This window comes from Musca vetustissima, unplaced genomic scaffold (assembly GCF_032173495.1).
Source record: "Musca vetustissima isolate MV318-11 ecotype Yass unplaced genomic scaffold, APGP_CSIRO_Mvet_v1 utg225289, whole genome shotgun sequence".
In the NCBI taxonomy this organism is placed as follows: domain Eukaryota; kingdom Metazoa; phylum Arthropoda; class Insecta; order Diptera; family Muscidae; genus Musca; species Musca vetustissima.
This window is the reverse complement of record NW_026872948.1, coordinates 1-14,201: the sequence shown is the minus strand read 5'-3', so window position 1 is coordinate 14,201 and position 14,201 is coordinate 1. Positions and strand designations below refer to the sequence as shown.

Sequence of the window (14,201 nt, the reverse complement as noted above, 5' to 3'; positions counted from 1 at the left end):
GCTCTCAATCGGACAAATATCGATAGTATGGTGCTCCATTTACATAAAATCGGACGAAATTATATATGAAGGCTATATCTAAATGTGAACCGATTCCACCAAAACTTCGCACACATAAATTTTGACCTAATTCAGTACGATGTGCAAAATTTTGTGTCAATCGGCTCAAATTTGACTCGTTGGTGATCCATTTACATAAAATCGGATGAAACTATATACGGGAGCTATATCTAAATCTGAACCGAATCCAACAATACATCGCATACATCAATCTGGACCTAATTCAGTACTATGTGTAAAATGTTGTCCCTATCGGACCAATATTGGGAATTTGGTGCAGCAGAACAGATTTCAAACAGAACAGATTTCAAAAAAAAAAAAAAAAAAAAAAAAAACATAACATAACATAACATAACATAGTTCAATCTAGACCTAATTCAATACAGCATTTACATAAAATCGGACGAAACTATATATGGGAGCTATATCTAAATCTGGTCCGATTTTGTCTGCAGGTACGTCAAGTTCGAACGGTCCACGTTTAGGCATAGCTCCCATATAAGGGCACCCCCCATATTTTCGGTATTTTGGGGTTCTTGAGCGCATTTTCCAACCGAATTCGCTGAAATTTGGTACATTGGGTTCTTATTGGGTACTAAATGTCTCCACAAAAAATTATAAATGTAGGTCCACTTTTTCTGGTAGCCCCCATATAACGGTACCTAGTAATTTTCAGTATTTTGGGGGTTTGAACGTATTTTTCCGCCGAATTAGCTGTAATTTAGTATTTTGAGTTCTTAATAGGTACCAAATCTCTCCACAAAAAAATTATTTTTTCGGATAGCCCCCATATAAGGGTACCCCCCAAATGTCGGTATTTTGGGGTTCTTGCGCGCGTTTTCCAACCGATTTCGATGAAATTTGGTACATTTGGTTCCTATTGGGTGCCAAATATCTCCACCAAAAATTATAAATATAGGTCCAATTTTTCTGGTAGCCCCTATATAAGGGTACCCCCAATTTTCGCTATTTTGAGGTTCTTGAGCACGTTTTTCAACCGAATTCGCTGAAATTTGGTATTTTGTAGTAGAATATGGTAACAAATTTCTCTACAAAAAATTTTTAATATGCACCCCCTTTTTGGGGTAGTCCCAATATAACCCCTTTTTTTATATTATAATAGTTATGAAATTTGTTCCGCGTTTTGGGTTTGGTACTAAGGCTCAGTTGTAACTATATCACCTGTGGAGGATATCGAGATAAAAAACTAGAACGTAAGGTTCGATAATGAACTATATATGAACTATAACCCGTATTTAAACCTAGCCCCTGTATGGGAGGTACCAGAAGGAGTGGACCGATATTCCCTGTCTTCGAATTTGAACTAAGTTTGGAAGAAATAATAAGATTGGCAAAGTTTGGATGAAATGTAAATTTTCTGAAACGGATTTGGTCCAAAGAAACATGGGGTCTAGAACCCTCATCATTTCTGAAATTTGTATTATAGTTTACATAGAAATATCGGTATAGGTCCTCTTTTTGGTATGTTCCCTATATTTTCATTTCTAGTACCTGTCAGTATATCTATGGTGGAGGGTATCCAAAGTTCGGCCGGCCGAACTTAACGCTTATTCACTTGTTTTGTTTTTTTGATTGCCTAGAATTATTCCACGTACGGTTGGAAACTTCACTTCAAAATTTCAGAATTCTGCTAGAAGATAAAGAAACCTGTTCTCTTATATTTAATAAAAAAATATATTAAATTCAATTCAATTTCTCTAAATAGAATTTCATTCTTCATTTACTCAAATTACGATGGATTGGCTCTACCGATGCAACAAACTTGTTGGAAATTACATTAAATGTTGTTATCATCATTTATAAACTGTTCATGATGAATGTGTACAACACAATTTTGACTTGGGCGAATACACCTGCTTTCAACATTTATACATTTTTAATCAGTTATATTTTATCAACAAGTTTTTTTTTTTAATTTCAAATTCTGGGTGTGTTGAGAACAGGTGGTTGTTTGTGTAATGTTGAAATATACAATTTTCAAAAGTATTCAAATTGATTGTCTGGAAGACATTGTTTATTCCCACAATAATTGCTTATGGGTTGCATGTTTTTAATGGAAATCTATATTATATTAAGAAATTATACTTTGTAGTTATGACAAAAGAAAAATAGTAATTATTTAAAGGTAATAATTACTATAATCAATAATTCTAGACTCAATTGGGCAGCTGAAGAAAACACTTTGTGTATATCAAGAAGGTATTGAGCATGGATTGATTGGAGTCAGTTCGTCTATAGATATAGATCAGATATTTAATTTAGTTTTATTTAATATCAATGATCCTCAAAAGACTTTACGCTTGTTCAATTGACAGAATATTGTACACATACAGCATTTCTTGTACGGACACAAAGTGGTGAAGGATATCATATATTCGCCTGCGCATGACTTGTTTATCCTTAGTGTTTTTTATAACCTACACAACTGTGTTGTGAGGATATATAGAATGTCCAATCATATTATCATAGATTTGGTGTATTCAAAAGCTATTCATTTTCAAGCTACTAACCTTCAGAGTTTATTGACAGAATTGACATTGAAATATTCTTAAAAAAATTACCAATATTTATAAGTGTCAAAGTTAAGTTATCACTTCACATTTGTTTATACCGCTTCTACACTCAGAGAAAATCATTGTTTAATGGTGATTACTTTTACCAAAAAAAAGTATGAAAATAATGTTGCTCTTATTAAAAAAAATCTTTACTTTTTACTAAAACTATTTTATTTCTGTTTATTTAAGTGCATTTATTTAAATGTTAATACTTTAATTGTATTTATTTAAGTTTATCAATTTTTTACCAGTGTAAAACGTTTTACAAAACTGCCAGACCACATTACTATTTGACTTTTAACGTAATTTGCTTTAGTTGTAATTTTGTATTATTGTCTGTAAAGTTTTGTGAAAAATTAATGATTATCTGATGGAGGAGATAAAAACAAATCAAAAACTTCTACTGGCATGGTGTAGACAAGTAGATTCGCATGTACACACACACATATGCGGAGGGCAAATTAATAAAAGTCTCAAGATTTCTGTGAAAATAAGAAAATTTTCTTTCGATACAGACAAAAAAAGTATAACACCTACAGACATTTGAATTGGATTTAGTTTTACCTTGTATGGCTTTGATTAATTCGATTTAAATGATAACACAGAAATCATAGAATAAACTTGGAAATTCTTTTTATATTATGAGAAAATAAACATGCACTAAATTGTTAGAAATTGTATAATTTCATTGCTAAATAGCATGTGTTCTTTAATGTAACGTGTTCTTGGCCAAGTTAAAAAAATTAATTTCCTGGGACAGTCATGTGAAGACTGTGACAGCTTCGGCACTTTTTGTTTAGAGCTCTATATATCAGTACTGGTTATCGTCCTCTGATACTTAGTTATAAAAACTAGTACCAAAAACGTTTGATAAATTAGTGTTAGTTAAAATTTTTTATAAATTTCTATTTCGAGATGAGATACATGATCGTAGTTGCAATGAAAAGGAAAGTCAGAGAGATACTACATTCCCACCACTATGTGACGCGTTTCGAAATTGCATCTACGAACTAAACTCAAACGTGTCAAGATTCGGACATTTTTTTCTTTGCAACTCCGATCATGTATCTCATCTCGAAAGAGAAATTAATAAAAAAAAACATTTACATGAATGATCCTTCGCCCTAAAAAGGCATAAAAACAAAACTCACAAAATTTTTATAGTTTTGTCAAAAATGTCTAATTCGTCGAAGGTGCCCCCACCCATAGGCATAATCTGGTAATTATCATTGATGTCAATGTGGTCGTAATTCCAATCCTCCAAATATTATATTTTGTTTTAATGTGCAACTCAGTGTGTGACTTTTAAGGCTATATTTTCTAGCGGCAGACGTTGGCCGCTAATACCTTCTGGACCAAAAACTTTATTATTCTGGTCGCTCTAGAGGACACAATTATGACACGAATACCACGAAATTGTACACAGAATAAGCATGACAGTTTATATATATAGCGGTTAAAATGAACCCTGACTTTTGTGCGAAAAATGACAAAATTTGTATTCTGTGGCGTACATATCTACACGGAGCAGATTTTGTCCTTTAAATTATTATATTGTTGTTTGTGCTTGGATAAGAGAGTTTTACGTAAATATCGGTTATGGTAAAGACAGCGCCTATTATTTTTGATGATGATCAGATGATATTTCGGGGATAAAATGGACCGAAAACGTTTTTTTTTTTTATTGGTTTTCTAGTCGCTTTGGACATCAGAATTATCAGCCTACCATCACCAATTTTTCATGGGAAAGGCGATCTGACCAACAACTTCGAATGAATTTTTGATGATGAACGATCGAACCAAAACTTTTTTCTGTAAAATAACGAAATCTAATGAATTTTATAGATTAAATGTTTACCCCGAAACCATAATTCGGAAATGTTGCCTCAGAGAACATGTTGAGATCTAATCGGTCATCGGGTAAAATTACTCAAATATCGCGTAATATTAATTGGGCTCGGAATATAGATCCACAGAAACTTGGAGCTCAGTGAAGTTTGATAGGGTATCATATAGTCGGCCGCGTCTGAATTCACTGCTCCGCTCACTTTTTATAAAAATATACATTGTTATTAACGATTTCTAAATAATACTGCCCTGAAATTTAAAAAATGTATATACCCGAAATACTTACGAAATGGAATTGAAAAATTACAAAAGAAAAAACCGTAAGGAAAGGACCGGTCGACTATATGATAACCTTCACCATTTTGGGTACATACAAAAGATGTTCATATGTACAATATCCCTTAGATAGAATGGACACAGCATCTTTGAAGGACCACTGAAATGGAATCGGACGGAATTAACTGGGTGAAGTACATAAATATTAGAACTAAATTAAAACAACCCACGCACATACCAATCTAAAAATGACGAAAAATTTAATGTCAATAATCGAGCAAAATATGTATAAGATCTATATTTAAATGGAAGTATTTGCGCAACCATGACATCCACTATTTGGTATACTCCAACATAGTGCGCCATCCAAAATTTATCTCGACACAAAATCCAATACACTACAACTTTAGTTAAGGTGAATGTGAATGGGGGTCCATTCACGGTGTCAAAAAAATTAAAATTAGTTTTTTTTAATCTACACTAACTTAAGAATGTTCCTAAAAAATTTCAAGTGAAAATCTTAAGAACTCTTGAAGATATAACCGATTTATTGTGTCAGCATCAGATGACGGCAAGATTGATTCTCCAACTTTAAACGCATTTTTCTCGAAGCTGTGTTTTTACGAATGGCGGACACGATAACTCATAAACTAATAATACAATCGGTTCCAAATTGTGACACGTTTCTCCGGGAGTGTATAGTTATTTAGTTATTGTTATTAGTATAGTTATCATATGAACTAGGATAAAGCCAATCGTTGAAGAACTTCCTCATTTTTTAACTTAGTTTGTGGTCAAAAATAGGAGAATTTCCAAAAAATTATAATTTCCAAAGGCCTGTCATTTTGTTAGTTTTTGAGCGAAGTCAATAATCCTAGTTCATACGATAGCCAGACATGTACTCTTTCTAACACCCTTGAAATTTCCCGATTTCAATGTTCCAGTGTGGACTTATCATACCCGCCATAAAAATAAGGACTTTTTTAATCAATAAAAACAACAACAAATAAATTTTGCAAATTATTTTTCTTCTCTTTTAAATCTTCAATTATATATGTTTAGAATTGCAAATCTTAATTAATTGGTATTCATTTGGTATTCATATTCCATTGAAAATCATGAACATTTAAAAACAAAAATGGGGGAGGCCCCCTTAATTGGTACATCATTTTGATGAAATCGTCTTCGATCCCATACGCTATGCAATATTTCATGTAAAGTGAACAGCACAAGTTGCACCACATACGTACACTACACATCTACATTTGGATCGATTTTGACAACAAAATACCCTCGATGCGTAATTTACATACAATACAATATTTCAACAAAACTTCGCGGATGTCAACCTGTAGTAACTTCAATACGGTATGCAAAATATTGTTTCAATCGGACAAACATTGAATCTGAACCGATTCCAACAAAACTTCGCATACATAAATTTGGACCTAATTCAATAAACTGTGTAAAATTTTATCTCAGTCGGACCAATATTGGCAGTATTGTGCTCCATTTACATAAAATCGGATGAAACTATATATGGGAGCTATATCTTAATCTGAACTGATTTCAACAAAACTTAGCATATATCATTCTAGACCTAATTCAGTACGATGTGGAAAATTTTGCATAAAATCGGACAAAACTATATATGGGAGCTAAATTTAAATCAGAACCGATTTTCTCCAATTTTAATAAGGTTCGACCTTGAGCCAATTAAGTGGCATGTGCCAAATTTTATTCAAATAGGATCATAAATGTGACCTGTACTTTGCTCACAAAAATACATGGACAGACGGACATGCATAAATCGATTCGGAAATTTTTTAAAAAAACTAGCAGACCCGGCAAACGTGTTTTGCTCTATCAGAATTGCATCAATTTAGGGTTTGTAAAAATTAACGTATTCATGAAAAATATATTTCAGAAACTTTTTACCATTTAATTTATGTCATATGTCCGCAATAAAAACCCAGTAAGGAAAGTAGTAATGTGGGACTGGGCCGACTATATGATACCCTTCACCACTTTGGATATATTCGGCATATGTATCCTAACAGACATCGTCGGAATACAAATTTCAGTACATTGTGTCAATCAATTTACATTAAATAGGACTAAAATATATATGGGAGCTATAACTAAATCTGAACCGATTTTCACGATACTTATAACACTTCACTCTTGACCTAATTCATTAGCATATGCCAAATTTCGTGCAAATCGATAGATATATAAAGACTTTGGTCCACCATTTACATAAAATCGAACGTAACTATATATGGGAGCATAATCTCAACCTGAACCCATTTTAACTCTTCATTCTCGACCTAATACATTACCCTATGCAAAATTTCGTTCACATCGAAAGTTATATAGGGACTTCGGGGCACCATTTACATAAAATCGGATGAAACTATATATGGGAGCTATATCTAAATATGAACCGATTTGCACGAAACTCATCACACATCATTCTACACTTCATTCTGTACGCAATGCCAAAATTGTGAAAATCTAATGATTTTCAGGGACTTTGGTGCACCATTTGTTTATAATCTGACGAAACTATATATGGGAGCTATATCTAAATCTGAACCGATTTTCACGAAACTTAACACAGATCATTCTACTTACTTAATTCAGTACGCTATACCAAAATTTGTGCAAATCAAAAGGTTTGGAGGGGCTTTGGTGGAACATTTACCTAAAATCGGGCGAAACTATATGGGAGCTATATCTAAATGTGAACCGATTTTCCCAAAATTTAGCAAACACCATTGTCGACTTAATTTAGTAAGTTATGCCTACATTCGTGCAAATCTAATGATTTTCAGGGACTTTGGTGCACCATTTACCTAAAATCGGACGAAAATATATATGAGAGCTATATCTAAATCTGAACCGATTTCCTCCAATTTCAATAGGGTTCGTCCTTGGACCAAACCAATGGGCTGTGCCAAATTTCATCCAACTCGGATCATAAATGCGACATGTATTTTGCTCACAAAAATACATGGACGGGCGGACGGACGGACAGACGGACATGCATAAATCGCCTCAGAAAATGGTTCTATGCATATTCTCAAAAGGAACCCTGTGTCTATCTCGATTCCTTTTGCCTGTTACAAACATATGCACAAAGTCATAATACCCTGTACCACAGTGTGGTGAAGGGTATAAATACGCATAACATTATCCTCGCAACGGTAAACTTTCATTTACTGATACCCCAATATATTAAGTGATGTTTTGTTTGTGGTCAAGATCGGTGCAGTAGTTCTTGAGTTACGTTGCAAAAACACAAAAAAAAAACTAAATATTGCGCCATCTGTTGGATCAACTTCAAACTACACAGAAACACTCTTCACGCCCCATAATGCCTGTACATACAATTTGGTCAAAATCGGTGCAGTAGTTTTTGAGTTTAGCGATCACGAACATACACGTAATTTATATATATATAGATTGGGATAATGGGGAGAACCGTCATATGGTGGTACTCCAAAAAGAGGATCCTCATCGATCATTGTTATTCTCTCGGCCTTATGGCTAATGAGCGCATATACACTTACTTACACCATTTTCAACCAAACCTTACACAACCATCTCTGGTGAATATTTTGAGGTGTTGCCAACGAAATGACAAATTTAATATTCTCTCCACCTAATAAAATTTTATTAACCGAAAATTTGTAGCAGTCGTCTTTGGCCAAATTTTACTTTTTTTTCATATTGGGCCCATAAATAACCATCATACGATTATAAGTATTTAATATTGATGATTATAAGTATTTAATGTTTTGTATTATTTACAGATTGTTTTAAATTAATTCTTTTAGAGCAATATAATTTAGATTGAAGTATTGTGTAGGTTTTAACCTAATTCCCACTATAAATCTCTGTAATTTGGTTTATCGGTTGGTTTTGGCATAATAATTTGACCCTATGGCATGGTATGTGGAGGTATCAAAGTTAACCCTAATATTTCGCAAAATAATCCGATGCAGTTTTACAAGTTACAAGTTATGAAGTTTTCTGTTGAATATTTTGCAAACAAGCGATTATCCAAACAAACCAAACATATAATCTTTTAGGAATGCGATCCCAACTCCACGAATAATTCTGCGAAATTTAAATTGATTGCGGTCCCCTAATTCCGTCACACTGTGTCAAAGTCATCCGGTGTCCGGTCAGCATGAAAATAGATTCTAACGAAGGTTGTGTCATGTCGAATACATATTGCTGCAAAAAAATTGTTGTTTTTGTTGTTGCAGAACTTGTTATCTACAAATTGAAAAAGAAAATGAGAAAGAAAACAAAAATAAGAAACAAAGACTTTGAAGCCTTCGTAAACCCAGAGGATATGTTTGTTGACATTTTACACAATTTTGAAAACATCGTTAATTTTAAGCACAATTTGTAGACCGCAAAAAGGACATTTTATATTTGTTCGCCACGTTACATCTTTCCATCGTAGCTTTCTCTAAGTCAACAAAAAATTTGCAAACAAGCAGATGTTTATTATTTAAATGCTAACCTCGTTTTGTTGTGCCCACTTGGACAATATTTTTGAGAATTGGGAATATATTCTTAGTGAATTGCTTAAAAGAGCAAAAAAAAACAACAACAACAACTTAAAGAAATTGTTAAGCGTTTTAGAAAAATAATGTAGTTGAATTTCCAAGTATGAGAAGATACAAGGGTTGTCACCGGCACTTGCCAGCGGATGTCTACAGATGAGTAGATGACAACATTTTCCAAGGATGTCAGATAAATGAAGTTCAGGATGAGGTAGAGTACATAAGGGTAAAAAGTCATTGTCAAAGTCATTCAAATAAAAGCATCGATTCGACACACTTTGTATATTTCTCATAAGATCGAACTGATTTTATAATGATATGTGACAAGTATAAATATTTTAAGATTTTTATGTTCATTTAGGGAGGATTACATACATCCTAGTTCATACGATAGCTATGTATCTACAGAATAAAGTGTTCAATTTTGGATCTGATTGGATTACTAATTTTTGAGTTACCGTCCCCGCCATTTGTAAAAAAAAAACTGTTTCGAGAAAAATGCGTTTAAAGTTTGAATAGCTATTTCAAGAGTTGTTGAGATTTTCACTTGAAATTTATAAGGACATTCTTGAATTCGTGTAGGTTCTAATAAAAACAAGTGAAAAAGTGTTAAGTTCGGCCGGGCCGAACTTTGAATACCCTCCACCATAGGTATACTGATAGACACTTGAAATGAAATTATAGGGAACAAAAAAGTGATCCTATACCGACAATTTCAAAAATCGGTGTATGTTAACCATTATGTACACCAAATACAAATTTCAGCAATTTTTAATGGTAGAATATATATATGGTAGAATATACAATCCTGAAACTACTGCAATTTAGATTACAAAGTTAGATTACATAGTGTAGAAATTAGCGAATATTTGATGTTATTATAATATTTTAGTTTTGTATCTCGAGTTTTTCATCACCATTTCCTTAGAAGGCGGAATGATTACAACCGATGGCTACATCGTCTTAGAATTCCATAATTTGTAGGGCGAACTGACTATTTCGAGTAACGACTATCCCCTATACTATGGTAGAATACGCCTATATGGGGACAACCCCTAAACACGAAACTAATCAGCTAACTATTTTGATATAAGAAGAGGAAGGGGCGAATATTAATAATTTTTGGTAGGAACATTTTTTACCATATGCGACTACAAAATACCAAATTACAACGAATTCGGTTGAAAAATGCGATTAAAACTCCCCAAATACCGAAAATTTGGAAGGTACCGTTATATAGGGACAACCAGAAAAAGTGGACCGATATTTATAATTTGTATTGGCGACATTTGGTACCCAAAAATAACACAATGTACCAAATTTCATCGAATTCAGTCGAAAAACGGGCTCAAGAACCCCAAAATACCGAAAATTATGGGGTACCCAATAAGAACCCATTGTAACAAATTTAAGCGAATTCGGTTAGAAACGCGCTAGAAACGCCCCCCACAACATTCCGTAAATTCGGGGGGTACCGTTATAAGGGGGCTACCAGAAAAAGTGGACCGATATTTATGATTTTTTAAGTGGAGACATTTAATACCCACAAACAACCCAATGTACCAAATTTCAGCGAATTTGTTTGAAAAACGCGCTCAAGCACCCCAAATTATCGAAAATTGGGAGTGCCCTTATATGGGGGCTAACCGAAAAATGAACCTATTTTTATAATTTTTAGTGGAGACATTTGGTAGCCAAAAATTTCCTTTATAAAAACGCGCTTAAAACTTAACCTGCCTGGAGACAAAATAGAGTCTATGCAAAATTTTGGACATCTATCTCAATTCCTTCAGAACATAGCGTACCGACATAGCTAGATCGTCTTAGAATTTTACCCTGATCAAGAATATATATGTACTCTATAGGGTCGGAAATGAATATTTCGATGAGTTAAAAACGAAATTAAACCAGTAAGGAAAGTTCAAAAGTCGGACGGGGCCGACTATATGATACCCTTCACCACTATGGGTACATGCAAGACATGTTAATATCTACAATATCCTGTAGATATAAACATTTCGCATACATCAGTCGGGACCTAATTCAGTACTCTGTGCAAAATTTTGCTTCAATCGGACCAACATTGGGAGTTTGGTGCACAATTTACCTTAAATCGGACGAAACTATATATGGGAGCTATATCTAAATCTGAACCGATTTCAACAAAACTTCGCATTCATCAATGACCTAATTTAGTACGCGGTGCAAAATTTTGTCTCAATCGGATAAATATTGGCAGTATGTTGCTCCATTTACATAAAATCGGACGAAACTATATATAGCATATTTAGATATAAATCTGAACCGATTCCAACAAAATTACTCATACATCATCATCAGGAGGCGAATATTAGTAATTTTTAGGAGGGAGGTTTGTTACCATATACGACTACAAAAAACCAAATTACAAAGAATTTGGTTGAAAAACGCGTTCAAGAACCCCAAAACACCGAAAATTGGGGGGTACCCTTATATGGGGGCTACCCGAAAAAGTGGACCTATATTTATTATTTTTAGTGGAGATATTTGCTACCTAATAAGAACTCGATGTACTAAATTAAAGTCAATTCGGTCGAAAAATACGATCAGAACCCCCAAAATACCAAAAATTTGGGAGTACCGTTATATGGGGACTACCAGAAAAACTGGAACTATATTTATAATTTTTAGTGGAATAATTTGGTACACAATAAGAACCGAATGTACAAAATTTCAGAGAATTCAGTTATAAAATGAGCCAAAGAACCCCAAAATACCGAAAACTGGGGGTACCTTTATATAAGGGCTACCCGAAAAAATGGACCTATATTTATAATTTTTTGTGGGGACATTTAGTACCCAATAAGAACCCAGTGTACCAAATTTCAGCGTATTCGGTTGAAAATCGCGCTCAAGAACCCCAAAATACCGAAAATTGGGGGGTACCCTTATATGGGAGCTATGCCTAAACGTGGACCGATTTTCTCCAATTTCAATAGGGTTCGTCCTTGGGCCAATTAAGTGACCTGTGCCAAATTTCATCCAAATCGGATCATAAATGCGACCTGTACTTTGTTAACAAAAATACATGGACGGACGGACAGACGGACAGACGGACATGCATAAATCGACTCAGAAAGTGATTCTATGCATATTCTCAAAAGGAACCATGGGTCTATCTCGATTATTTTTGCCTGTTACAAACATATGCACAAAGACATAATACCCTGTACCACAGTGTGGTGAAGGGTATAAAAATTAATATACCCTCCATACTATGGAGGGGAGGGTCCCCTTAAGGAGTTAGTGGTGGCAATTTCAGTCGATCGACGAAAAATTTTCAAATTGCATTTTAATAATGCGCTTCCAAAAAGGCTAAATCTGTCCAATCGACGAAAGAACGCTTTGACATGTTTTACCGATCAAGAATAAAGACTGTCAAATTGCATCCACTTCGATTGGAAAATGCGGAAAATGTATTTATTAATTTTCGAAGTTTTAGCTTGATGTGATTTTAACATCACAGATCGATTTCTATACCCTCCAAACTATATTGTAGACAATTATCAATATAGGTCCATGTTCCACTTCCACTTCGATTGGAAAATGCGGAAAATGTATTTATTAATTTTCGAATTTTTAGCTTAAATATTGAGAGTTCAATTGTGATTTTAACATCACAGATCGATTTCTATACCCTCCAAACTATATTGTAGACAATTATCAATATATGATATAGTCAGATTATCCAACATAACTGGCTATAAGTTGGCTTTCCGGGTTCTTAGCGCTAAAATTCTTTGAAATCTACCCACAAAAAAATGACCCCCATATTTCCGTACACCCAAATATTTGGAATTTTTAAACATTTGGGCGCGTTTTAAATAGAATTGAATTGATATTAGGAATTCTCTCTCAAAATTATCAATATTGACCCATGTCCCGGATAGACCCCACATAACGGGACTCACCACTTTCGGTATTTTGAGGATATTCGACATATTTTTTTAACAGAATTGACTGTAATTTGTAACATTGAGTTTCCATTGAGTAGTTATTCTTCCTACCAAAATGGTTGATATGTCGTCAACCCTAAATAGTGGACCCAAATATTTGGTATTTTGAGAATATTGGACACGTTTTTCAATCAATTTACATATAATTTGGTATGTTGAGTTTTTATTTCCTACCAAAATTGTCTATATTGGGGTCTATCGTAACCCCAAATACTCGGTATTTGAGGGATTTCGTTTTTAAACCGGATTGGCTGTAATATGGTATGTTGACAACGTTTTTACTTGTATTCAGTATCGTACCTATTCCGTATATTTGTACTATTAATACTGTTTTGAGATATTATGCCTTATTAAAAAAAACGTTTCAATGTTTATACATATCCCATCGATTTTTATATTTCACATCAATGTACACATTCATTAATAAAATACACATTTTATAAATTTATTAAATTTCATTTTTCGTTTCTTAGGTGACATTATGGACATTATGGCTCTCATCAACTCCAGCATTAACTTCATTCTCTACTGTTCGATGAGCCGACAATTTCGTACAACATTTACCCTACTCTTTCGTCCGAAATTTCTCGATAGATGGTTGCCAGTGGCTCAAGATGAGGAGACAATGGCTGGCACCAATCGTCCATGTCGTCAGAGTAATCGTGGCGGTCAAGGACCTGCACCGAATGGCATTCGACGTGATGAAGTTAGCAAAAGCTGTGTGATAGAACAAAATCAAATGACTACAACACAGGTAACAAATGTGTAGCATAAAGCGAAACAACAACTATTAACGTCGGCAAAAACAACAACAAAACAAAGCCACGTTGCAGCAGCAGCGTCCGAAGCAGCTAATGTAGATT

At 34.0% G+C, this 14,201-nt stretch overlaps 1 protein-coding gene across 1 annotated transcript; it reads left to right on the top strand.

The window, feature by feature from the left end:
- Positions 1–13,811: 13,811 nt before the first annotated feature.
- LOC133321592 (uncharacterized) lies at positions 13,812–14,120 on the top strand (the record flags this gene model as incomplete). Its single annotated transcript, XM_061530680.1, has 1 exon — positions 13,812–14,120. A coding segment is annotated over one exon (296 nt), but the record flags the coding sequence as incomplete, so codon positions are not given.
- Between the last annotated feature and the right edge of the window lie 81 nt (positions 14,121–14,201).